Source organism: Harpia harpyja, chromosome 21 (assembly GCF_026419915.1).
Source record: "Harpia harpyja isolate bHarHar1 chromosome 21, bHarHar1 primary haplotype, whole genome shotgun sequence".
Classification (NCBI taxonomy): Eukaryota; Metazoa; Chordata; class Aves; order Accipitriformes; family Accipitridae; genus Harpia; species Harpia harpyja.
In genome coordinates this window covers 2,343,988-2,371,486 of record NC_068960.1, presented here as the reverse complement: position 1 = coordinate 2,371,486, position 27,499 = coordinate 2,343,988, and the positions used below count along the sequence as shown (strand labels likewise).

Below are 27,499 nucleotides of genomic sequence, written 5' to 3'. Positions count from 1 at the left end.
TCTTCCTTCTTGGAGTCAGGTTACATCGACCTCCGAACATCTGGACACAGTGTCTCAGGGCTCCCAGAGGTTCTGCCGTATTAAAGGTTCATCTGCCTTTGTTAAATTCCCGGCCTTTTCCCTTCCTTGTTGCCTCCTCTTGATTGAGCATTGCTTTCAGTGTGGCTGGCCATCTATGTAATTGGTATTTTATGTTCAGAATGTAAAAAACACCGTGGAATATCTCTTGCCTTTGGTAAACACAGATCCATAACCCATCGCCATTTACTATGCTCATGGGAGAAGTCCAAAGTAAAATATGCTCCTGTTTTTTCAAAAACCTAAATTCCTTCTAAGCTACTGGTTACCAACATCCTAAAAGACTGAAGTATAATGTTCATTTTTTTTAAAAAAAGCTATTCCCTGGTATTCCCTAGGTAACAAAAATGCATTTGTTGGTATGATGCCCCTTTGCTTTGAAATTCCTTTGCCTGATCTCCAGGTTGCCCTGACAGGCAGGCTTTAATCACCATATCCCGCTCATGGAAATGAAGAGCGCAGAGGTGGAAGCAAGCGGGTCCTGTTGCCTCCAACCCTCCGCTGGGTTTTGTTGAGGGTCCAGAGCAAGAGAGGGATGCAAAAGCCATCAGGTGGCTGTGCAGGAGCTGCGGTGGCCGGTCCCATGCTGGTCCATGTGGTCCCTGCTCAGAAGATAACGTTGAACTAGAGCATCTCACAGAAGTCACCCCATCCTCGCTCCCGGGGAGCGACACATCTCTGTGCTCCCCCCATAGCACCGCAACCCTTTAGCTGTTGAGCAAAGATCAACGGCCAGAAGGAAAACGCAACTCCAGCTTTTTGCTTTCTGCCTTTCAGGCATAGGCCTCAAGGTTTTAAAGACTTACATATGTGTTTCACTTGATGTGCTCTGAGTATTCCCATTGAAGTTAACTAAGTGGATAAGACTTTGCAGGATTAAAGCCAAATGAGTCCTCACCCACCATGCTGGGAAGTCTCGTTGAAGTGGGTCATTGGAGGGAAAGGAGGAGGAGTCAGTACGGAACTTGCCCCTTTCATTTTATGCTTCTATTTATTTAAAGGATATTTTTTCTAAGACAGCTTGGGGGGGAGGAAAAAAAAAAAGCCCCAGGCTGTGGTGTAACCACCACAGTCAGATGTTGTCATGACTACTAAACAAGAAACCTAATTTATAAAATGAGGAAAAACATATGAATGTGAAATAAAAGAGAAAAAAGAGAGAGACAATCTTAAAATATTAACTATGATGTAGAGAAAAATATAAACAGACACAGCTAGGAAATTCCGTAAGGAATATGACTTGTTTAATATTAATCATAAAGGAAAAGATTATGAGAGCTCCAAAGAGTGCCAAATGAAATACTCCACACACATCCACTACTGTGATAAGAGTCCTTGCGGTGGTTTTTCTTGGCTGCTTGGACGGTCAGTGCTCTCGGCCACGCTCCGGTGGAGATGCCCTGGTCAGAGGATGCTTCAGGGATGTACGTGGTGGTTCTGCTGCTTCCCTCTTCGTGGTGCTTTTTCTGCCTTGCAGTACTGGTGCAGTGTCTGAGTGCAAACCTCCATCCCGTCCATGACAGCCAAAATAAACTGTACTTTTATTTAAAATATCAGTAAGTTGGGGAAAGTAACTGTGTTTGGGGATGCAGAGGGATTTCTGTGAATGGATCAGGTCAGGAATGGATCTGATGTTCCTTAAGCCACAGCTTAATTGTCTTCCAAAGCTGAGGTTGCTGCAGAGAAGTGGCTGGGCGCATCCCCTGAGGTGTGTCTCAGGTGGGCTCTGCTCCCTGCTCCTGTCTCCGTAGGTGCTGCGTCGCACTGCTGCTCTCCTTGCCTTGGTCTTGCCATCTGTCCTCTCCTGGGTTTGGAAAGCCCATGGAGATCCTGAAAGCAAAGCATTAGAGAAGTCCCAGATGTTGACGATTTGATCGTGAACACTCATGAGTTCACAGGCTAACGACCATTCTTCGTCCAAGGCAAGGTCAAAACAGGGAACCCTGAGGGTCTTCAGGACCAGGCTCACCCACAAGACACCTCTGAGCAGGTACCACAGGGCTCCTTTGGAGCTCACTGGGTCCATGCTAATACCTTTGCTGTGTTGGGCTGGCACCACTTATCTGTTTTCTGGTGACAGTGCCCTGATGTAGCCCAGGGACCCGTGACCACCAGCACCATGATAGCAGTGGTGCCACCACAAGACGCCAGAAAGGAGCTGCTCTGACCACAATTGCCGATGAGTGAGTACTGGGAAATACCTATGTGGTATCTCGGGTGGAAAATCCTGGGCAGAGCTGTAATTTGCTGCTTCGTTAAACTTCCCTCAGTCATGTCTGAGCTGCTCATGTATCTGTCACGCAGAGATTTCAAGGCTAAAATTGTGCGTTGGGAGATTAATGCCTTGTGGCACGTCCTGTGCTCCATCGTGTAATTTTGCAGCGGTGGGGCTGGCTGCTCGCGGGCCACATTGGACCCGGCTCTCTGTTTGGCACTCGCTTGTAAACTTGCTGGTTTACAGAAACCTTAAGGGTTCCTTCTCACTGTCAGAAGAAATTAAGCTACAAAGCCATACTAAAACTACCCGAAACAGTGTCAAACTGAAGTCCGTAGCATGAAGGTCCAGGATGTAGATGCCCACCCAAGCCAGGACCTTCCAGGGGGTGGACCAGATTCTCTCCTTGCAGAACTCATCTAGCAGACGTGAGCAGTGCTGCTGCCCCGCTCTCGGCTCACAAAGCGCCTTTCCTCCTGCTCGCCGTCCCGTCCTGCTCTAACCTGGCACCGGCCATTCGCACACAGCCGCGCTGCCAAAGCGCTAATCACGATGTTGACGGTGCAGAGAAACGGGACCACCAAAGCTCCCTGCATCTTTTCCCAGCTCCCTGCATCTTTTCCCAGCTCCGCGCTGGCGTGCAGCTGCCTGGGAGTATTCGGATCCCTGCTCCTTCTGATCGCTGCCATTTCAAATGCCGCTGCAGCAGCACCAGCTGGTGCCAAGCAAGTTCTGGGCTCTTCTGCTCTGTGTCTTGTTCCCCCTCTTCTGTCTTAATGTCACGCCAGCTGTCACCTGGCTCAGAAGAGCTCGTTATTCCACTTTGCTAGATGAGGCTGTTTGAATCGCAGACCCAGGCAATACTGAATTTTTGCTCTCTCCGTCTGTTGACAAATCTAATTTGCTGGTGAATAATGAGTAACCTTTTAAAATCAGCCCCACGGCTGATGTTGATGCACTTGGGTTTTGTTGAATGAGTCACACGCTTGCTTTGAAGCGTAGGAACTTACTCACGGACAGGCAGCTGTATTTCATCCTCTACTAGAGATTATTTTGAGCTGGAAAACCTCAAGCCCCGTGCAGCTTTTTTCCAAGAGTGCATCTCTTCTTGATAACAGTGCAGCTGCCATTAAGTTCTTGTCAATGCAAGGGCTCATTGCGGCGTTCCTTGGCCAGCAGTAAGGCTGTCTGGTGACAGCTCTTCCTGGAATATTCTGATATACATATATTTTCATTCCTCTTCCAAGGTTCATCTCATATGTAAGCGATCAGTGCAGCAGCATGAGCAGGGATCTCCTTGCAGCTGTGACCTTGAAAGTGGGTGGCATTTTCTGCTTCCTCTCCAGCATCCTCCGGGATCTACATTTCATGTGATCCCATCTGACACAGGCCAAATCTGTGCTGGGAAAAGTAGTATGATACTACCAGGAAATACCCACTGCACTAACCTCTTTATGGTTGAGCTCTTCAAAGCTCCCTGTAGGAGACAGGCTCCTTAGGCAGCTTTTGAAACCGTAATATGCCATGTGTGCAGACAGCTACCTATGAGATAAATTGCACAAAGTTTATTCTTTTGTATGTATCCCTTCAGAGCACCTTATCTTTTCTGTCTTCCTCTGCAAACCTAAATGCAGGGCTTTAGCTTCTTTTAAATGTTTGCACTACTATCTAGTGCTAAAAGGACGCAATCAGTTCCTGTACTGGGGATCGATTTCAGTTTTCTACAGGCAAATAAATGTGCACACGAATGCACAGGTAAAATAAAAGAGCCCCCAGTGAGGCTGGAGCAACGCTGAGCATCCTGGTCCTCCTGGGTTCTGCACATTCTTCCCTAGCTCCATCCCACCAGCCATCCTCGGGCATGGGGAGGGCAAGAGCTGAAAGTTCTCCTTTTTTGATCATTTCATAATTTACGCCTCGTTCCCATTGTAACCTAAATTACAAGCAAGGCGCCCCAACACTGAAAAGAAACTGCTGCAGATGGCAGCATAGAAATGTGTTCTTTAACACGTTTTGTGTTTTCTTAAGCATATCTGGGTTTGCCCGATGTACATTTCATTTGCTACTTACTTAAGTCCCTGCCACTGACAGCTTGGGGATTGCTAAGCTACCATCTGGGATGTAAGTAAAATGCCTTTTTTTCTGTCTTCTTCTTTTGGCCTCGGAAAATTTAACAAAGGCTTTACGTCCACCGGTTGGGCATTTCATATTTTAAATACATGGTGCAACGTGTCAGCGAGCTGGCCGGTTACATCATATATTTGTCACAATTTTCAACCCATTTTCTGGTAGAGTGGAGGGAATGGCTTAGGGTAAGGGCAGCGGGGAGCAGCCAATGCTTTGCTGCCTGCTGCTAAGGCTCTTCACCGACGGAGATGCTAAGGCAACGGTAACTGTTCCGCACTTTCTTCAGGTTTCTCCTCTTTTCTTTTTATTAAACATAGCATTTCTACTAAATTTTTTACATTCAGTACTTCATTTTTTATCCCTGAGGCTTTTGCAGGCTTTCTTTATTAAAATCAAATGGTAACCAGCCCCAAATAAGGCACCGGATTATTTTTTCTTGGTGCGTTTTCACGCCACAACTGTTTTCTATTTCTCCTGAGCTTGCAGAAGCCCACAGCCGACCGCTCAGGTCCGTGCCCGTACGTGTGTTAGCTCCGAACGTGCTGCGAGAGGTTGGTTTGGTGGAAAAATCCAGGTCATCCTGGATTTTGAAATACACCCAGCCTTGGCTTTCAGTGACACTGAGTAGCCAACCCAAGTTAAATATTTTACTGCAGATGTTGCTAAGAGCTTAGAGTTCCTGAAATTATGTACTTTAATGAGGCAAAGAAAGTAGCTGCAGAAAGATATAAATCAGAGAAGCCACCAGTGTTTTCCACCATAGTGTCAAGCTGATCAGATGTGACATCCCCTTTACTTTTTCCTTGCATTTTCCTTATGCCTGCGGATGTGGTCGTGTCCTTTCCTTTTTAACTTTAAAAGGAAAAGATGAGTTTGAATCTGTGTTGGGATTGAAATGCCAGCGAATTTGGGGAGCGCAGTCCTGATCCAGCTTTTGCATCTGGCTGCTATGTCTCCACAATTGGTCGAACCAAAACCTTGGATATGAATTGTTTTGAAAGGGATTCGTAACACAGATCCCGTTTCCCTGTGCCAGGCCTGTCTGAGATTTGAGGTACTTAGCCTGCACATCTAAATTGATTCCAAAGAACATTGTTTTCCCCATACTCTGTCTTTAATACCAATTTAATCCAAATTTTACCAAGACCTGGACAGATACTAGGCAAAAAGTTTGCTATCAGAATAGATTTTTTCTGATGTGTTCTCCTTCTCTAATGGGGTTTGCTGTTATTTTGGCAATTGTTAGATATGTCTAAATATTGTAGAAAAAGTGAATTTCAAAGGAGCCTGCAATGACTGTATGTGGAAAGGGAATTGAAGTATTTTCGCCAGAAGTATTTTAGCATTCCTTCAATCAAGGAATATAAACAGTTCCATGTGACTTCAGACTGATCCAGGATTTGAGAGAGCAGGGTTTAATTCACATCATTTCTTGCAGAGGGAATTTTGAACCCACACGTCTCAGTGAAGAATGTCCTAATTAGTAGAGAAAAGGATATTCTAGAAAAAGGGCTTTAACTTTCTAGTCTTAATACTGTTCTACTTTATTATTGATAATTCAATAATCATCTAGCATTTATTACAGTGGAGTTCTGTGCTTTGCCGTGTAATTGGTGAGTGAGTTATTGATTTATGCCTGTTGACAGCCTATTCCAGATTGCAATTAAAACAGGATAGACCTTAAACAAGGATTATTGCTACTAGGGTGAAAAATGCTTTTGCTGAATACTTCTTTTCCTGTATGTTAATATCAGGAGATATTGCTTGCTCTGAAGCAGAAATGGCAAATGAAACGGTGTCTGTGGTTTGACCAACTCATGAGTCAAACCACTGGTTTGTCCTTGCAACGTCTGGGTCCTGTTGAAGCTGGTGGGAAAGGCCCCGTGGAGCTGTATGCTGGTCTCAGTCCTCTGAAACCTGCCGTGCCTCAAACCCGTGTACCTTTTGGGAAGGACTGAGGTGCTAGGGACGCCTGCTGAGGCGTTCTTGATCCCTGCTACTGTGGAAAGCCAAAGGGCCATGATTTTGCCACTTGAATAAGTGACCTACTTTTGGTTTTTTGCACATGACTGAATTCAAAACACCACCATGTGGCAGTGACTTCCCATAGTCCCATATTCCGTATTCCTTAGAAGTATGGACCTAAGGTCCTTTCATTCGAGGGGACGTATGATCTGTCAACATAAAGGCAGTATTTCCTCTGCTGAGGGCTTCCCACATCCTCGCATCTTCTTAATTCATCCGTCTGACGTTCCCTCTTTGTTTCCTATCCACTAGAAGACGAGCCATATGCTCCATGGCTCACCAAAGGCATCTCCAGGGTGACTCGCAGGCTGCGGAGAAGACGTTCGGAGGGCTCTTAGAATCATAGAATCGTTTAGGTTGGAAAAGACCTTTAAGATCATTGAGTCCAACCGTCAACCCAACGCCACCATGCCCACTAAACCACCTCCTTACCAAACCTCGCGTTACAAACGACCACCACCCGGGGTGGTTTCGCAGGGATGACCCACCAGCCAGAGGTCCAGCCGCGTGAGCGGCGCAGGACCGCGCCACGACCACCTCTCGGCAGCCACCCGGTTTCCCACGGGGACGGTCCCTGCCACGGGTGCGCGTTGTCCCGGCTGCTCCCGAGGCGCTGCAGCCCACGGCACCGCAGGTATTTGTCTCCGTCCGCTTCCAGAAGTGCATCCAGCCAACAGCAGAAGCAGCCCGTGTAACTGTTTAGGTTTTTGACAGTTTTATAACCTTAAATTTGCACCTTATGGAAAACTATGACAGTTAATGATTAATTGCCATGTTGGAATTTTTCTTATGATGTCTTAATATCTGAGTATGTAGCAGACCTCAGCAGAGAGGAAAAATAAAAACTTGCAGCAAAATGCTCCCAGAACAACTTGACTAGGCAAATATTGCCCAGTCCAGCTAGTGCTGTCCAAAAGACGTGGTTATATTTAGGATTATTTTTTTAAAGCTGTAATACTATTTACTAGGTGTCTAGCTCAAATTGGAAACCGGCTTGAAAGGAAGCTGTGAAACCATTTTTCACGGGTGCGTTCTTCAATCACTTTTCAGCAAAAATGTTGGTTTTGATATCACAGACCAGCTGCTGGTTGTTAACCAAAACAGGCAAGAGCTCGTCATTAAACACCGCTGCTGTTGCCCTCTGAGAAGACCTTAATGCTGTGCTAACAAGAAGAAAAAATAATTCTATCATTTTTTACAGTCAGATAACTGCTTTCAGCTTCTTTGCCGTTGATCTGCCTTATCTTGTGTCTGACTGTCCCCACTGGTGACAGACCTGGCTTCGTAGCTGCTCCACGCTGATGTGCAAGTCGCCCAGCACTCACGTCTCACCGCGACCGCAGGGGTTGGGAGCTGGCAGCCCGCTGCGGTTTGGGGCTGTGCATGGGGAGAGAGCGGGTGCTCGAGGAGTCCGTAGCCTGATCCTGTTGCTCTTACTACAAGAAGAAAATATCAGACACAGGATGGCGATTGCACTTGAGTCACCTCTGCAAGCTCAGATCTGATGGTGTCCCACAAACCAGAACGGTGGTCTTCATCCTGGATGGGAACGGGGTTCCCGGGGAAGGTGCTCAGAGCTGGGTCTGGCCCATGTAATATTTTGATAAATCCACAAATTATGATTGGAAAAAATCCTTTCCAACCTGCTCTCCCCGTGGAGGAGGCAGATGGAGGGCAGAGCCTGACGTCCCTCCGGAGCACGTGGCATGGGGCTCTTTCCAACATAACCCGTCTTGAGATACCACTGAAGCAGAGCACTTCTGCTGGACTTGAACTCTACATTTGCTATAAAAGTATTTTTAATGAGCAGGACGGAGCTGGTTAGTGAAACACTTGGACCGTTAATAGATGTAGAAATTTTTTAATGTGCTGTTTGACTTTATTGATGAAATGAGCTAATCGGAACGAGTGCTGCTCTCGTGCCGAGTGAAGAAACCCAGGCACGCTTGGGGGGAACAATACTCTGGTTTTGCACAGCGCTCTTGTCCTGTGGATGGATCCTAAAGCATTTTGCAAACGGCACGTCTGGAGCTCTGTGCCGGCGGTGGGACATCACCGCTCCTCAGCTGTGTGCCGGAGGGAGCGGCTGCCAGGGCTGCAGGGTCCCACCGGGATGCCGGGAAGGGCTGCGGGGCCCTTGGTTGTAACAACCTGACTTGGAGTTTGGGTTGAGGTCTTCTGCATCCTACTTCTCCCGGCTTCGTAGAAAATTCCATGGTCTCTTTTATGACCATGAGTAATCAGGAACTTGGTTTTACATCCTGTTTCAAAGTCCACACAAGGCCCCATAATTACATGCTAATACGGTTTTCTCGGGACTGAATCGGGGCCAGATCCTGATGTCATGCTGGTACAAACCAACGAGTTAGTTCACTCCGGTAGCTCTGCCTCTTCCTGCTCCACCTCCTCCTGACGGCGACAGTAGTTTTGATGGTGACCTGCCAAGTCTTCTGCTGGTGGTTAGTGTTTCGAGTCGGTGCCTCGTGGGGGTTACCTGCCTGCAGGGCTGGTTTGGGTTAGCAGCTAGAATTGTTTCTGAGTTATCCCTGTATGAGCTCAAAAGCTGAAGGTCTGTAGAGAGGGTCTCCCTCGCTCTTTTGCCACCCTCTTTTCATGTGCTGACATGTTCTCCATGGAGAAACTCTCTGTCCCAAAATTGGAGGACTTGGTCTTACCTGGACTTGCCTTCCTCACCTTAAACAGCATCCTCATCTAGGAGGTCTGCCACTGAAATCAACTTTTTGGAGCAAATTGGAGTAAAATCAGGAAGAAACTATCTGAACTTGGTCCTCTAATGTAGGATGCTGCTGAAAAGCTCGTTGAGATTTGCTGGTCCATGGAAATGCTCTTTGGCCTTTCGTAAAAAAATAAATGAGGTGTCGAAAGGTTTTTGCCATTAAGTGTCTTCGTGACAGCTTCCCCCTTTAGGAAGTAACTTCACCATCAGGGATGGAAAGATGTTGATAATTCAGAGCAGAGTAGCAAAAAATTCCTTCCTTCTGTAAAATTATTCTTTCATTTTATATTGGTTCAACACTTACATAAACAGTCCTTCGGCAGTTATTTAGCCTGTAATATATTAATGTGGAACACTGTAGCCTCTAGCAAGAGTCAACGGATCAAGCAACACCAAGAGGTATTTTACATAACAAAGCTGCAGAGCAGAATAAATGTGTCAAAGTCAGTAATTCGGAGACATATCTCGGCTCTGCAGGAGCAGGACGGGAGGAGTCCGGTTGTGTTTCAGACCCAAAGCGAGCAACCGATCCTAAATTCACCCACAATACTTTGGTAATCGAGTTAGACGTATAAAATTTCCTAGAACAGGAATACTTACTACAGCGTCTTGGGCTACATGATAAAGGAAGGTAGGTTTAACCCTTTTGGTACTGGACTTGCCTCTCATCCCAGTATCCCAACCCCAGTCCTGGGTGGTTCAGAAGGGGCAGCCCGCACCGAGCCGCCGTCGCCCGTACTTCTCCTGACCGCTCATCACTGGAGGTCAGGTGGAGTGCTGAAGCGTGCGATTTGGGTTTTTACATATATATATATATAACCATAATCACTCCACTTTCGCTCTCTTGCTGCTCTTTAAAATTTTTTCCATTGAAAATCTGGAAATTGTGCTTATCCATAGAAATGCTCCGCAGTCAAATCCCATAATCTGTGGGAACTACAGTAGGTGGTTCATATAGCTACAAATTAAAAATGAGTAGGGAGTGAGACATTTATATTGTTTCACATTTAGATCAAGAACAAATGTCGGGTATATAACAGGAATGGAAAGGGTTTGGTTCCCTATTGCTTTAGCACAGTTCTGTTTGTAACTTTAGACCTGGTACTCAGACCTGGGGATTGCAAAAGCCTTACAGTGCTATTTGTAATGTGTCAAAATCTGACCCAGTTCAAGGACAAATTTTAGTTAAGATTGCTGCATAATTGCTTTTGGACGTCTATAGTTATTTAATTCCTCATATATTTCTATTCTACATTTGTAAGTTCAGGGGAGTCTGTGACTATTCAAGTATTTATAAATATTTTAAATACTGACCTCTGCTTTTCAGGGATAAATATGGGTCTTTTTTAACACAGGCAAACAAAACTCTGTATATAGCATATGAATTATAAATGCTTTGAATTCTAGCTAATTCCTCTGACTCTAAATGAATCATTTGCATATCTTTGGTCATGTCCGAGTGACCCCCGGCTAACTGGAGGTGCACAGCTCAAGGGCATCTCAAGGTTTATTATTTTCTTATTTCTGTATTAGGTGTGGTAATAGTATGTGGGTTCTCTCCTATCATCTTGTGGGAAGGAAATACTCAGCCTTCGCCTATGAAATCACGTTTTGGATACCAAATTTGGGCTATTCCTGACTCCACGATATTCCCAGTGAGCTGGGTAGGTGCTTCCACCCTTTTTGGAAACTCAGGGCTGAGGTCTCTGAGGAGCGTCCGGGTGTCCTGCGATCAGGTGTTCCCACAGAGAAAGGAGTTCGCTTTCTCTCGTGGGCTGTGTTTTGTAATGTGAATTAAGTTGAGATCACCTAATTGACTGCACATCCAAAAGTAAACCGAAGTCAAGCCACATTCTTCTTTCTCATCTTACTGGCAAAACTGACTTTGCTTCTTTTTCTCCTGGTACTTCCAATAGCTTTCTGAATGTCTGTGGGATTCACAAAACCATTTTATCTGCTGTCTAAAACAGAGCAAGTGGACAGAGGTAATTATTTTCCTATGTATTTTTCTGCACTAAATAGCTCTGCAAAGCAGAGATTAAATCCTCATGCAAATGTTGAATCAAGAAGTTAACAAGAGATTAAATTAATAATAGGGGAAAATTAAATGTTCTTGCTGTTGTCATTTAATGGGAATTTTTTGCCCGTGCCTACAATAACTTTTGGGAAAAACTACATATATAAGTATTTTTCAAACTGAAACCAGATGGGGGAATGATAGCCTGTTTTTCTTTGTGGGAGGCTATGTTTTCATGGTACGCAAGTAACTGGAGGCACATTAAAATCAAATTTGGCTTTTGAGGCTTGTCCTTCCTATCTCTTACAGGAAGGACCAACTTTCGGTGTTATGAGTTTCAGCTTGTCCTAAGAGTAAGAGATTCTTTGGCGGCGGGGCCGCAGGTTTCAGGAGACCAGAGTTAACCACTTAACCAAAACCAAAGCGATGTATGCCTGTTCGGAGAGCGCTGGTATTTTCTTTTTAAAGATCCATCCCAGGCACAGATGGCACAGAGACTGTGGGTGACGAAGTGTCCCCAACACAGCCGGTAGCGCTTGTGCTTTCAATTCCAGTGGCACCAGTGTGCCACCATCCGCCTTTCACCCAGCCCGGCTGCTGGGTGCCCAGAGGAAAACCAGAAAGAGAGCAAGCCGGCAGAGGAACGAGGAGCGATGCTGGGGGACTGGGCAAACCGATTGAGGTAGGTGATGGCAAATCTCCCTTTCCCTTGGTGTCATCCGTACTGGGATTTGTCCCCCTCTGCTCAAAGGCATGGCCTGGCTGGGTCATTTCCAAACTCCCGCTTCTCTCTGGTTCCCACGGGGAGCCGAGCCACCCGTGGTGCCTTTGCTCAACCACGGGAGATAAGTCTGGTGCAGGCGTTTCTCTCAGCTGGGACCCTTGCCGTTAAGCCCCTGTGGCTGTGGAGTAGCACTGCCGTCACACGCGGGATGGGAAGGGATGGGGACCAGATGGTCCTGCCGATGCCGAATGCCACCGCTTTCCCTGGTAGCTCCGGAGAGCACGGCACATGCGTTCTTGGGTGCTGAAATGGGCTCCTCCTCACATCTGCTCCTTCATAAGGATCCATTAAATCCATCTTAAAAGACTGATTTCCTCTTTCCTTGGTGACATGCAAAGTCTGTTGAGGAGCGTTCTTAAGTTCTGGTCATCCAGCAGCAGGTCCATCAGGAGGAGGGGGTCTTTGCTGTCCCGATCAGCAGAGCTGATCACTTGTGGCTCTGGGGATCTGCAGTGAGAAGGTCCATGTGGGACCCTGGTACTGCAGTTCTGACAGGGCACAAATGAGCTGGGCTTTTCTTTTCTCCAGCTTTCACTAGCACGGAGTGAGTAAGCGGTGGTTGTATTTTGTGTGCAAGGAAGGAGGTTTACTTTTGTTTTTTCTACATCCTATTTTTTTTAGTTGATAAATTTGGTCTGTGTTTTATCTTGAAATGATTAGTGCCTTTTTTGTAACAGTCATCACTAAAAAGTCACAACTCATGTGGCTGTTGGTATAATTAATACCAGTAACAAAGCAGGATGACCTCAGCCACAAGCAGGGGAGAGCTGCAGAGTACTTAGCTAAGTTAGATTTTTTCAAATCATCTGAGCCTAAGGAAATCTATCCTAGGGCTGTTAAAGAGCTGGTTGTTGAAATCCTGTCAGCGTTAGTGATTATCTTTGAGAATTCGTAGAACATAGGTGAAGTAATGAAAGAACGGAGAAGAGCTAATAAAGTACCTGTCCTCTAAAGAGAGAAAAAAGGAAGAGCCAGGACATTGCAGAGCCATTACTGGAAAAATACTGGGAAAAAATGATGAAACAGGCCATTTCTAAATACCTCCAAAAGACAAGGGGGATAACTACAGCCACCGTGGTTTTGCCAAGTGCAGACCATATAAATGCAGTCTTCTTTCCTTCATTGACAAAACAAGGCGCATGAATAGAGGATAAACAATATATGCTTTTACTGAGGCTTTTGAAACTGTTTCACATAAAATATCATAAACAACCCAAGAAAATGGGGTCTTAAGTAGGAAATACTGTCTGGCGGACAAAACGGGTTGGAAAGTCTGTTCAGCAGTTATCAATGGCTCACTGTCAGAGGGAAGGATTTATCAAGGGGGCTTCCCCAGGGTCTATCTAGGGATATTCAGGGGTTTCATTAATGATGTCTAATATTAGTAGACCACGCTCAGGTAGAGGGTATTGGCGCAGATGATAAGTATTCAGAATAATCTTGGCAATGCGATTGAGTCGGTAGGGCTGCACTGTTGCAGAAAGAGCAGACGTCCTACTGGAATATATAAATTCTTCGTGCTGCGAGTATATAAATCCTTCCTGCTCTCTGCCGCTGGTAAGGCTGGAGCTAAAAGCTGTGGTTCACTTTTGGGCATTCCCTTCAGGAAAGATATGTCCCAGCTGGAGAAAATCCAGAGGACAGTGAGAATAAGCAGAGATGTAGAGACTGGATTCACAAGGCCCAGTTGAACCAACTGGGATCGTTTAATCCAAAGGAGAACATTACTGGGAGGGAAGAGGCAGTGGACGAAGGACAGTTTTCACCTATATGAAGGCTATTGCAGATAGAAGAGAACAGTCTTTGATGGCTGTGAGCAGAGAAGGAGTCATGGGATTAAGAATGGTATTGGGAATGGTATTAGGAATAATTTAAAGATAGTGGAGCAGGTAGCCCAGGGAGGCTAGGGACCTGGCTCCATCACCCAGCAAGGCTTCTGGGAAGAGTTTAGACAAACACACAAAGGTGCAGGTAGAGATGACTCTACCCTGGGGCAGCAGGAAAGACTGGACGGCTTCTTGAGGTCTCTTCCAGCCCTCTGCTCCTATGTTTTTCTCTTTAAATAAATTATAGTTCTGCCGGGCACCCCAATTCTGGCTCTTCTGTGCCAATGGCTCAATATCAGAAAGCTCGAGCGCTGCGTGGTGACCACGTCCCCATGCTCGGATGGAGCCTGCAAGCTCCAGCCAGCCCTCGACCGCGTTTAAGAGTTTACAGCCCGTTGTTGTTCCTTCTGGACAAATATAGTCTGCTACACAGCATATGAGCTTCTCCTACCTACTGTATGTTTATAACAATCTGTGATTGAAAAAAATAAAAACCAGCCAAACAAAGAAGTCTAACCTGTAAAAAAGTTATGGGTGTAGGTGCCCATTTTCTGACAGAGGGGTTTGGTAACAGTGCAGGGGACAGAAATGTAAGGAATAATTGTTTTTGGGCCTAGAACCAGGAAAACTACTTTTCCAAATTAATCCAGTGAGAGCCATGAATCCACAGTATTTCATATCACACTTCATAAAACTCCAGTCATAATCCATAAAACTGACATTATTAGATTAAAAACCTCAGTTCCTCCTATAAGGAGCTCGCTCATTAGACATGCTGTAGTTTTATAACCTTAAAGTTCCTACCCAATTACCATGATTAATACTGTGCTTTAATAAAAAATTTTTAAAAATCACCACAGGGGTTGATACCATCTGTTTGTTATAATTGTGCATTTAAATATTGTCCAGCAAGAGAAGGACACTCAGTAAACACAAATCGAGACCAAGGTAGGGAGGGCACAGCCCATCCACCGCAGCAGAGCTCCAGAGGGTGGAGATAGGAAGATGCGGTTGGGTTGCGACTGTGGTCGGAGCACAGAACGGCCAAGCCTGGCACGGTGCGAAGGCTGAAATGACCGAGAGATGTGCGCAGCGAGCTCTCCTTCTTCCTGCAGCCGGCGGGGAAGGAGCAGCGATGCTCTCCGTGCTCTGCCACGCCGGCAGCACCGGCTCCTGGAGGGGTTTGGTGTCCTCTCCTCCACAGGTGGGTGCGGAGGAGGTCCAGCACCCACGCACCTGCTTTGCAAGTGGGTGAAATAAGACCTTGGGAAGTTTGGTGGCTTACCCCAAATCACCAGCACCAGCGTCGGGCCCCAGCTTCAGTTCCCAGGGCAGGAGGTGAGCGCACGGTGATGACGGTGGTGTCCCTGTCCACGGCAGGAGGGTTGGAACTAGATGATCTTTAAGGTCCCTTCCAACCCAAACCATTCTAGGATTCTGTGATCTCTGCCCTCACTGCCCTTAGAAATTCACGTTAAATTAAACTTCCCACCAGGTACCAGCGCGACTCCGCTTTGCCAGAGCAGGACACACAGGCTTAGGAGGTTTCACGCAGAAAAGGAAGGCTTTAGGTAAATGTGCGCTGCCTGCCAAGGCAAATACTAGTTTGAATCGCAAAGGATCCGCTAACCCCGGGGGATGCTGCACTCGCAGGATCAGTGCTGCAGAAGACACCGGTTGCTCAGCTGACAAAGCTTCACCCTTAATGCTGGCCGGACACGTCAATCAAATAACATATACCTCGTGCAAAAACGGCCACAAAACCGTTTGCTAGGACAGCCACCCCTCGGCACGTTTGAAAAATCATCTGTTTTCCTGTTAATCGACTTTGAAGCGGGAGTTCCTTTGAGGTTTATTTTTGCAAAGCTGAGGGGTTCACAGTGCTCAGCCCCCCTCGGGCAGGGTATAATATTAACCCGTGTTTGAATCCGCTGCCGGTACCCCGGGCAGCAGTCGCAGCGGCTGGCGCGAGTGTCGAGACTCGGTCAGAATAACTGAAGTTAAAAATGTGTCAGGTTCGTGATTCCACCCACAGACCAGAAAACGCCAAACTTGTATTATTTTTGAATCCCCTGATTTTTAAGGGCTGGTGGAAATAAGATATCTTGCTTCTGACTTCCAAGCAATAAAGAGAGGTGAATCACTACTAAAAAAAAAACTCCCGTGGACCACCCAGTCGCTCCGTACAAAGCTGTAAAACGAGCCTCGGCAGAAGTGGCAAAGTGCAGAACTATTTTCTTAATATTACTGCAGTTGCACGAGGCAAATCACATCAGAAAAGGATCAGAGTTTCCTAACAAAGTAGCTAAGTGAGAAGTGTGTTAATGAGTACAGGCTGATTAATATGCATTGAACTAAATCACGTTCGGGTCAAAGGGGGAGCACCAAACCTCAAGTGTAATATGTTATGTTCAAGGACCTAACATGTGTATGTAATTCAGATTTAAATACTTTTCTCCCCTCATAATTCTGGATAATTATCCAACTCAGGATAAATAAGTAATTATTTTTTTAACTAAATAATAGTTAGGACTTTTGTTACTTACTGTAATTGGTCAGATCTCTTATTTTTTTAAGATTATGTGACTGTTACTGAAGAGTCCTGCTGGGGTTTTGAAAATTGTAACTTGGAAATCACCGTGTTTAAAAAAATGGTGCCAGTCATATAAAATATGAAATGACGTGGGTTTAACATTTATTTGTTGTTGGTTTTAATGACAAAACATACATCTTTTTAACAGAACACTGGCTGAAAGTCCTCAGACCGAAATTGTGCATGTATTATTGATGTTTGCGTTGTGGAATAGTATTTTGGGAGACCACCTCTTATTTTCGAGCGGGAGAGTAAGCACCACAGTGAGCCTGTTTCAGGGAAGGAGAGGGCACGCTGGGTGGGGGCACTCTGGGATAAACCATGGGGAAACTCCAGGGACCAGTGTTTGGGCACGCAGGTATTTTGGGGGGGACTTGTAATTAAGACATTGGATTTGTAATTGGGAGATTCGGGTCCTATTTCAGGTTCTGCTGCAAGACTCCTTATGTGATCCTGAGTGAGGTTCTTTAAGGTGATATCCCCAGAGAGCGTTGCTGAAATAAGAATTAGCTGCCAAAATTCTTCCGCTCTCTGCCTGTAACACAGCTGTAATACATCCTAATTTTGATCTAACTTTGTCCGGTATGTTTAGATTTAGGTTTTTTTCAGGACAGGAACTGTCCTCTTACCATCTGTTTTGGCAAGTCCAAGCTAAATGGGTCCACGTTGCAACTGAAGCCTCCTCATGTTACGTGAGTATAACAAAATCCTAATAACAACCCCCCGGGTAATGCCCAAAAGCCCTTGAAAACAAATTAAGCGTGCTGCTTGTGAAGTAAGGTTGCGGGCTCATTTCTTTGCACCCACCCGTACGGTTGGCACTGCCATGGAGACCTTGCTCTTGAGCAAGAGGTCAGAGACCTCCGAGTGAGGTCAAGAGACACCTCTCTAAAAGCCAAGGGCAGCATGAAGAAATATGTAAAAAATATATTGCAGCGTTCCCAGACATCCCAGGATTTAGGCAAAGACTTGCGGTCGTGTGGTCTGTCTTGTGCTGTAGGAAGTTTTACCACGATAGTGGCTACGTGATGCGTTACACCGTGGGGTTGATATCTGCCCGTACCTGTCTGAGCTTTCATCGTCCTGGCCAGAGGAGGAGAACCTGCAAGGTTCAGTAAGTTTTCCTCTTTGCTCGGGATGTAGCTTTTTGGTGTTCGTTGTGGGGTTTTTGCGTATGTTGGAGAAGGCAGACCCAAAGGTGTGCTTTGCTGTGGGAGTGGGAAGTTTGTGGTGGTCTCCAGCTCCCGAGGAGTCTTCTCGCGTTTGACTTGAGTTCGCTCTTCAAGGCAGCCGGGTTTCCTCCCGAGACCCGCTGTCCTCGGGTGCAGCATGGGCTGGAGGAGCAGCGGAGAACTTCAGCTCTGCCTCTTGGGTCTGTGGTCAGCCCTTCGGCTTCTGCATCTCCTCAGGGCTTCCGAAAGCTTCGTCGCTTCTTCACTGAGAGGAGGAGACCGGTGGCAGGGCTGAGGTTAATTTGGCAGGAGCGTGGTCCACGCTGCAGCTTCTCTGCCTGCGGCGGGATGTTGGGGGTGTTGTGGGTTCGTGCGTTTGGTCTTGCACTGTCTTGAAAGTCTTCCTTGACCACATGTGCTAAAATTGTGAGTAAACAGTTCGCGGGAGGATAAAGTTCAGCTGTGTGAATGGAGAAGTGTTCTTTAAATAAAATAATAGTGGTGCCAATCAAGGTTACAGCTTTCAACCCAGCTGGAAGGTGGGCAAGTTCTCATTAGCTGGTCTGAAGGCTGAAAAATAAATGACTTGGTTACATCAGGGCATTATTTTTCGACGTATAATACATTAAGTCAGCTTTATAACCTTCATTTTTTATGGATAAGATGGTGAGACTACTTTCTTTTCTTTCCTTTTTTCCACTTCTTTTGTTTTAACATGTCTGAGGAACAGCTAGTTAATTAGGGCTAAATCCTAAGTAATGTGACTAATGGGACAAGAATCCAAACCGGCCTCAAAACTCACATAGTCCCGAACAGACATCAGCTGCTTTTTTCTTCTTGTCTTTGTGTGCATGGATTCCCATATATTGTTTTATGCCAACACGCTAAATCGCTCCTAACACGTTCCTTTGTGACCGTTGCGATGGCTGGACAGCCCTGGGGAAACCCAGATGTGTCTTCACGGCCACCGCCCTGGGGTTGGCTTCATTTGACACGTCATTTTGCTGGCGCTGGAGCGAGTTCGCAACGTCCGTTCTGCATCTGCTGCAAGTCTCGGCGTCAGCAAGGTTGAGCTGGCAGCGATCCCTTCTCGGATGAAACATGGAGCAATTAAATGCTTCAGACGCTTTTGGTTAAAAATCACATTGCGTATGAAAGCAAAGCAATAGATTTTTGAGTCTGACAGTTCTCAGCATCCTTGGTGGTGTCAGTGCAGCTCGGGCTCCTGCCTTCCAAAGGTTAACGGGCAGATGGGATGAAATTGGGCTGTGTGACACGCGGGATGACGCACCGTGGGTTAGGAGCAGAGACGTCTGTGTGATGCTGGGAACTGCGTATTTGGAAATTGCTTGTGTGTAGGGGTTGTGTCCACGGGTTGGCAAGCACTAACGTGTCACCCCGGTGGCAAAGGTAAATGTGGCGTTAAAACACAGCGGGAGGGGTAAGTCTGGGTGGACGTGAGAAATGTTAGCATCGCTGTACAAGTTCGTGGTGGGACCCATCTGATATCCTCCGTACGGTCCTTGTCAGCACCCAGAAAGATTGATTGAACCTTGCTCGGGTTGAGGGCATGGCTGCTGGGATAAGCAGGCAGGGAATTCCTCTGGGAGAGGAGGCCAGAGCAGTTTGGCATGCTTTAAAGTATAAAAGCGGAGAAGGGATGTAACTGTACAAAGAAAACGGGGGGATCTGTGAACAGGTAAAACACTGGCTTAGAAAAAAATGAGTAAGTATAGACTGGGCTTGAATAAATTTAGGCTAGAAAAACAGAAGTTAAAAACAATGCTTGTGAGAAGCAGAAATTGCTCTGTGCATTCGGGTTTATATGAAGCTCTGATGAAAGGCTCTGGTGGGGGATTTGCATGTACCTTGAGTAGGGGTTTACCTGCACCTTCCCCCGGCTGACATGTGAACATGGCGAGGAAGTGCCATCTTACAGCTGCAAAATGAAGCCATGTGCTGTGAAGATGTGATTCATGACGAAGGCTAAACAGGCAGTGCCCAAAGACGACTGCCTGATGCTCGGTAGGGCTTGCTGGGGAATGGCAAGAAGGTTCCTCATGGTTTTCAACTCATTGTAAGAGTAAGACAAAAAATAACACGTGCCTACAAAAAGCCTTTCCCAATGTGTACAGATATTTATGGAGACTCCTCCAAAGGCTCACAGATTTTTCCACTTTCTCTGCCTTACACATGCAAGACATTCTCCTAAACGGCCAATAAAAGCTAAAATTAAAAAAAAAAAAAAAAAAAAAGCCTCTTAAAAACTGCACACTTCTATATTTAATGCTGCTCTTTAATTAGAAGTTCCAATATTTCCTCCTGAAGGGTTTCAGGAACGTTGCTGTCACAGATACGTCGGCATAAGCAGGAAGCAGACGATTCCCCTGGGGCCAAACCGCTGCGCCGTCACCGGGAGCACTATGGAAATCGAGTCACACTATACCCTGGCTGATCTTTCTCCTGCTGAAAGCAAGGACAGAGCTCGCATTGCAAGCCAGTGGGGTACATTTGGGCTGTAGCCTGGGCAGGGAGGGAAAGGTTTGCCATCACTGTTGCAATCGTGGAAAATCAGCAAAGTACGTGCTAGGGTGCTAAAATCTATCCGGCATTTCCTTCCCCACGCTTTTCTGTTGTCATTTAAGCAGATGCAACACCTTCTGCTGCTTTCTTCCCCATTTAGGTGCTTCTGATCGTAAGTGGAAACCTGAGTTTCCTCAACTGGCTAACCATCGTGCCCAGCATCGCCTGCTTCGACGACAGCAGCCTGGGGTTCCTCTTCAGCTCCAGGCGAGGAGGGGTGAAAGAGCGGGTGGCAGAGATGCAGCTCAAAGAGGCAGCCGGCGAGCAGCTTCCCCTGGGTGAGTTATTCCCAGAGGGGGAAAAACTGGCACAGAGGTGTGTTTGGTGTGCTTATCTCAAAAGCTGTCGTCTCCTCCTGGAGCAAACCGGGGTGGGCAGGGAGATGACTCTGCCCCTGCGTGGTCTGCTCGGGGGGTTGAGGGTGCCTGGACCTCGTGCTGCGGATGGGGAGCGTGAAGGCGGTGGCTGGTTCATAAGGGTCTGCGGGGACGTTGCTGCTAAAGGGCACGTCCCCCGCGCAGCGCCGGCGTCCGCGGCAAGTCCGAGACCTCTGCTCCCGAGAGCCAGTCCTTCCCGTTCTCACCCCAGTGAGCATCAGGCTCCAAGCCGAAAGAAGCAACGTGGAGTTGCATGATTTATCTTGTGATTTTTTTTTTTTTTTACTTTTTTTTTTTTTTCATTTTGACTATTTAAACTCAAGGACGAAAGACCCAGTGGGTTGAGGTGAGGATTTTGTGGTAGAAGTTGGGTGCAGAAGCAGCTCTCACGTTTGCTCTCCTCTCTCCCCCGTGGCACGGTGGCCCTGTGACCCATCTGCCCTTTGCACCCGTGGGTGCTAGCGCTGCACGAGCACCCTGCTTCCCTGGTTAAGTAACTGGACATGAGGTTCATCTTCTAGAAAGAACCGTTGTGGGTCCAACAACTCTTTTGCTAACTGGGAAAGAGTCGTGGCTGCTGAGAAGGTGGCCATTCCCCGTTCAATGTCCTGCTTGGAGAAGGCGAGAGGAGCAGCTGCTCGTGGGCGCTGCCACGGCCAGGAGCGAGGTCCTCGAAGCAGGGAGGAGGTGAATTCATGTTCGTAGCCTGGATATGGAAAAGCAAATACAAGGGGGTTTGTAACTGAACAAAGGGGATCAATGCGGCTGATGTTTCCTTCTGAAGGGAGTTTTCAAGCAGCCCTGTTCCAGAAGATCGCCTGCACAAGCAACACTGGGATATTTTTCATGGGGCTGCATAACAGATGTAGAGTTGTGTTTGTAGCATTTTTATAAACCACATATAAGCAACAAATTGCCTATAATATCAACAACAATCACAGATGCTCATTTTTAAATATACTAAACATCTGTCAGAAGAATGAAAAATGTCAACAAGATACAGCATCTGTCTGGAGTCCTTTCTCATCTACTAAGAAACACAGCTTATTAACCAGAAGCATTAGTTTCAGCAAGACTAAGGCAGTTTTATTAAACTGTCTGTGTCTCCTATCTTACATATTTTGCTGGAAGAAATCTTCAACAGCTTTTCCCCTCCGGTAGCTTTGCTTTAGAGGCTGTGAGAGCCTAGAGCTTTCCTACTAACTGTATTTTTGCATCCAGTCCCAAACAACACTCAAGTTGCACCTTCCTTTCTGGAGGAGAAACCAAAGGGCACCTCGTTGCTATGGCACTCGGCGAGTCACCGTGAGGGGGAGGTAGATCCTTTTTTGAAGAGCTTGCTCCTTTTCTGTGATGTTCTCCAGAAAACCTTACTGAGCCAGGGTGCCCAAGCAAGGAGAACCATCCCTACATAGCACTGCTCTGGAGGGTAGATGTGTCCCTGTTCTGGGCTTTTAAAAAGGGGTAATCCATAAGTAAAGGGTAGGGTATCTGTAATATTCTGGGTGAATTTGGATTTCTGTATGTTTTTTCCTGCTAACAAAGCAGAGGTTGTTGAGCTGGTGCTGACGGGCTGTGTGGCAAGAGGCTTAGAGGAGCTCTCACCCCTGGGTCACCAGAGCAGAAGACAGCAGGGTACCCAGCCATGCCCTGCTCGTGACCTGATTTTACAAGACTCTGGCCACATCCTTGAAGTGTGTGTGTTTAATTCCTACTGAGACCTCGAATTCCCATTGCTAGTGCTCAGCTCCTGCCTGCTCGATCCAGATCCCACTGGCTCATGTCCCATGCTCCTTCCCCAAGTTTTGCTCCATCCTTGCCATGTAGATTTTTTTTTTTCTTGTATTAAACCTTTTTTCTCAGTAGCTGTGACTCCAAGGGCATGATGACCATCACCACCTGCTGCAGGACAAGCAGTCTGTGCATGACTATCGTCATAAACTATGACCTGAGGAGCCGCTGACGCTGCCCGTATGGTGGAGAGCTCTGTGTCTGTACCTGCTCTTTCATTACAGGCTAGGAAGTTCAGCCCATCTAAAAGACAAAAAAATGCCCAGCAGACTCCTGCTGCTCTCGCAGCAGCACGGGGGGGTGAAGGGAGGCATCTCAGCGAGCTCCTTCGCAAATCAAATGATTCTCCAGAAATGTTCTCAGACTAAACAATTATTAATAGCTTCTGAGAGAGGTTCAAATAAACATCCCTCTCCTGCAGAGATAAGGGGAAAGCTACATGCAATTGCTTTGAATCTGATCCTTTGGCTGTTAATGTTAAATAAATTTAAAACGGCCATAAGGGTAGGAACCCCTCAGAGGTCACGTCTGCTTATTTGTCTGATTGCAGTAGGTGTCTCCTTAGACTGAAACCCAGCACAGTGCTGCTCCTGCAAACCGAATACCAAAGCCCTGGTGAAGCAACACACGTCTCATACATAAATGATAAGCAATAGAGATTTTGCAAAAGGAAAATGAGGTTTGAATGGAGCTAGTGAGCGAGAGGGAGGAAAATGCAAGAAATAAGTTGGTGGTGAGAGCCTGGGGCAGCGGGGAGGAGGCAGCTTCGGGCAGGAGCGGAGCCACGAGGAGCTGGAGGCACTCCACGCACGGCTTACAAACCAGGAGGGCAATTTTGAGCCAGGCGCAAGTGCCAGCTGTGTTTTTTCCCCCTGTATTAAAGCAATGATTAATCTTACATTTTAGACATTTTTCTTTTTAGCCCTTTCTCAGACTATTTAGAGAAAGGCAGATCTCTGGAGCGATAGCGTATGGCCCTTGGCAAGGTCGGGGTGATAACGGCGAAGTGTTTGTCAGCCCCAGCCCCGGAGCCGAGAGCAGCTGTGGGCACCCAGGCAGGGTCCCGGTCACTGCTGGGGGGTGGGCAGGGGAGCTGGGGGAGCAGAGCCCACCGCCGGCGGTGAAATCACCTTCTTCTGGTCTGCTTTTGTGTCCCGAACAGGCTGCTATGTCCGCAAAGTGGTGAACATCTCCTTTGGCCTCCTGATTGCTTATCTCAGCATCCCGGTTGTCCTAAACCTGCTCAACTCCAGACAAGTGATGAACACCTCGTTCAACCCTCTCAGAATAGTGAACACCTACGGAGCTTTCGGGAGGTATGTGTATTTTAATGGCACATTGTATGGCTCTGCTCCTTTCTCCAGCATAGTCTGACAGCCAGTCTGTGTATCTTGAACCTAAAGAGAAATCCTTCCAGTAGCCAGTAGATTTGGAGTATCTGTTTATGAGAGAGAAGGAGAAAAGGAGCAGGTTTCTTTCCCACTGCATTCCAATTTATTTTCCTTGAGCTACTTTTAGTTAGCTCAGTATATTGATGTAGCAAACGTAATAGCAGGATGAAAATATCCGTAAGAGAGTTCATCCAGTGGATAGTCTTCACCATCACCAGCCCGCTTTATTTATGGTGAACTTCTCTTCCCCTCCGCGCATTTGCTCTCCCTTATGTAAATATTCACATAAGCTATTGGGTAGCAGATTTTAGGCCAACAAAAGGAAGTGCTTTTTCCAACGAGTGACTTGGGGAATTCATTGCTACAGGAAACTGTGGAGACGAAAGTATAAATGGCCTCAAAAAAGAACAAGACAGATTGAGAGGACAGGCCCAGCAGCAGTCTGGCTGCTGCCTTCAGCTCAGGAAATCCCGCTTACGGCTGCAAGGTGGGACTGGACAAGGGAAGCATCTCCAGCGGCGTTTGCAAACAGGCTGGTTTTTAAACATCTGAGTCTGGGGTTTCTGGGGACAGGTCACCAGGCTTCGGTCAGCCACAGTTGGGCTCACCATAACCGCTCTTGTGTGCCGTCCCTCCCAGCCTCTTCCTGACCAGGACAGCTGAGAAAATGCTGAAAAGCAGGGCTTCGTCAGAACAGCTTGCCCCAGGGGCAACAACAGGGCCAGTCTTCTCTGCTGGGACCTCTGGCTTTGCCACCGCCTCGCTGTGGTGGCCACGGGGTGTTCCCCAGAGGTCTGAGCCGAGTGGTGGGATGGGCGGCTCTTGGGTTAGTGGGCTCTGGACAAGGTCCCCCAGGAGAAGCCAACAGTAATTAAATAGGTTTTAGAAAAGGCGAAGCAGGTTGGCTGTTGAGAGGGCTGGCTGAGCCGATGGTGAAGGGGAGGAGCAGGTCTCACGGTGAGCACTGGAGATGCAGAGGACACCTGGAGCACTCAAATTAGTATGATGTTTTCCCCGATTTTTCAAATAGCAGAAATTTCTGTGGAAAGAAAAAAGTTAGAAAAACACTTGGTTAAAAATATCAACGCTAGTTGTGGAAAATGCTGAAGATTCTCCTTTTTTTTTGAGAGAGGGAGAAATAACCCTGAACCTCTTTGAAGGCTGGAGTGGTGAAGCTACGGGAGATTGTTTTCTTTGGGTTGTTGTTCTTTTTCTTCTTCAGTCTATGGTTTCTGTTTCAACAGTTACCAGAACCTAAAGAGCATGTGATGAAATGCTGCTGTAATATGTTTGTAATTCCAGCCTATGTAAACCAATAAAAAGAGGATTGCAGCTTATAATGAATATACGATTATGTGAAACTTGACATATTTTGAATCACACAGTAGGAACATACTTTTATTAGTAATTTGGTGTCCCTGATTTACAGTGTGTTTCTAACCATTGGGCAGCTGGCCACGGCTCATAACTCAGCCCAGCGTATAATATGGAACTTGGCTGGAGAATCCAGAAATCTATTAAATGTAGGTAACAATTATAAGCGGAGACGTACAGCATTCCTTGGGTTGTAAGCATCTATCACTGGAAGCCATCAGGGGAGAAGGTGGAGGCTGTGTGTTTCCAAACTTTCAGTTTCTTGGGTTGGAGGAGGAAGGACCAAAGTAGTAAAAAATTAAAAGGGTGTTGGGAGCTGGACAACTTTGATAGGCAGAGTTACGCAGTTATGTGTTCGTTATGGAAAACAGCCCTCCAGTGTAGGCGAGCGTCACTGACAGGTCATTGAGAATTTGGTGATGGTGTTTTCACATGGGCTTTCTGTGGCCTCGGGAGTTTGCCGTCCCCGCTGCTCTGCCACCTTGCTGTGAGAGAGAGTCCTGCCAACAGCAAAGGCTGCCATGACCCGCCATAAGGCTGGGGTGCTTTTGAACGAAGTTTCTGTGCATCGAATGGGTATGGGGGTCTTTTTTCTTTTACATTTTCTGCTTTTCTTGGCTTGGTTTGCATTGGCTCACACATTACATCCTCCTCCTCCTCTTGCTGAGTACTAGCTCCATGAGACCTGTCTTCCAGCCGGGATGGTGAAATGTTTGGGTGCGTAGAGACAACTGTTAATGGTACCCCAAGACGAGCTCCTGGGGGATGCTCCGTATGGAGCCAACCACCTCCCCAAGGCCCAAGCGGCTGTAGCCAGTTAACCCGGGCTCATTGCGAGCGGGTCCTGCCCTTCGCCGTGGCCAAGGCTCGAGCCGAAGCTCAGCGCTCCGTGACCAGCGGTGCGGTGGGGAGAGCCAGGCTCGCAAAGGGGATGCTGGAGTGGTCCCAACTGGAAGCTGCTCTGCTGATCCTGCAGCTGGAGGTCTCAGGGCCAGACCTCTGAAACGCCAAGGCAGGATTTCTGTGCGCAATTGCCTGTGAAACTCCCCCTGCAGATATCGTCGGTGGCCGTGCCGTTAGGGCAGCCGCGCATGCCAGTTACAAGCCTCTATTTTTGCACAGGGCACATGCTAAAAACCTGGAGATGGAGCTATGTATTGTGACCATCCTTCATCTCCGCTTTCTGGTGTCATCAGGAGCTTGTAGTCAGAGAGCTCTTGTATCATGGGAGTCATCAGAGTAACAGAAACAAAGGTTTTCTTCAGAAACATGGGACAAAGAGAGAAGTTGGTGCAGGTTGAAGATGCTCATGTGGGACTTGGGAGACACTCCTTATATTCTCTCAATGTCTTGGACAAGTGTTAGGCTCTGATCTAGAAAGATAGACCCATCGATTTCAGTAGGAATCTTCTTTCGGGGCCATCGTCCCTCCTTGGACTGGCACAACTGCAGTGTGATAGAGGGGAGTGTGGGAGGGCATGGAAATTGAAATTTTCCCTGTACTTTGCTGCTGGAGAGAGAAAAGTCTGCTGGACAGACAGGTTCTCTGTAGCGTGACCCATCACGATCCAACTGTACCACAAGGCCACTGACTCGTGTTGCCACGTTGTCTCTCATGAACTAGCAATTTTACATGACTTGAGACAAAAACAGTATCGTGTTGTGTCCCACAGCATTACCAAGGAGAGAACAGAAGTTGTCCTTCAGGGGACGTCCAGCCTGGATCCCAACGACCCCGCTGCTGTCTGGGAGGAGTATGACTTCAAATGTAAGCCCGGGGACTTGAAGAGGAGGCCATGCTTTATAAGCCCCTACCACTACCGCCTGGACTGGCTTATGTGGTTTGCTGCCTTCCAGGTACGTGCCTTTTGGGTGTCTTGAGACTTGGGTGTCCCTGGACCAGGAAAAACAATTTATATGAATTTACTATGTGCCGGTGCGGGTGAGGGGATATTTGAAGCCCCAGCTAAGTTAATTACGTTAAAAAAAAAAAAAAAAAAAAAAGTTGTATTCCTAAAGGATGTCTGCTGCTAGTGTAATGAAACTCTTGGAAATTTTATGTGAGGCTTTTTAATTGTTTCTCAGCAGCAACAAGAGTTAAAGACATTGAGAAAGCGCCCAGACTGCACCTGCCCCTGGGGACGCAGTGGCACAGCGGGGCAGAAGCTGCCTCGCAGGGTGCCCGGGACTGGCCAGGGCTGGCAGCATCCCCCGCTGCCCGCTCCGCCGGCCAGCTTGAACCCGCATCCCTGCTGGGGACACCCCTGGGGACACCGGCCGTTGCTTTCACTGCCTGCCTGCCTACCTATGGACCCAGGGTCCCTCAGAATGTTCTCCCCCTGTGGTATCAGCAAATAGGTGACAGCCATAAATTAAAAAAGAGGAGGGAAAACTTGTAAAATTAGTTAT

At 47.1% G+C, this 27,499-nt stretch overlaps 1 protein-coding gene across 3 annotated transcripts in view; it reads left to right on the top strand.

Moving 5' to 3' along the window:
* Positions 1 to 27,499, top strand: part of LMF1 (lipase maturation factor 1) — a 206,732-nt gene that overhangs the window by 155,929 nt on the left and 23,304 nt on the right. For all 3 annotated transcript variants that reach the window (XM_052773477.1, XM_052773478.1, XM_052773479.1), the window contains 3 exons: positions 20,258 to 20,435; positions 23,488 to 23,641; positions 26,764 to 26,947. In XM_052773477.1, coding sequence (XP_052629437.1) covers positions 20,258 to 20,435; positions 23,488 to 23,641; positions 26,764 to 26,947 — 516 coding nt within the window. The remainder of the gene's footprint in view (positions 1 to 20,257; positions 20,436 to 23,487; positions 23,642 to 26,763; positions 26,948 to 27,499) is intronic.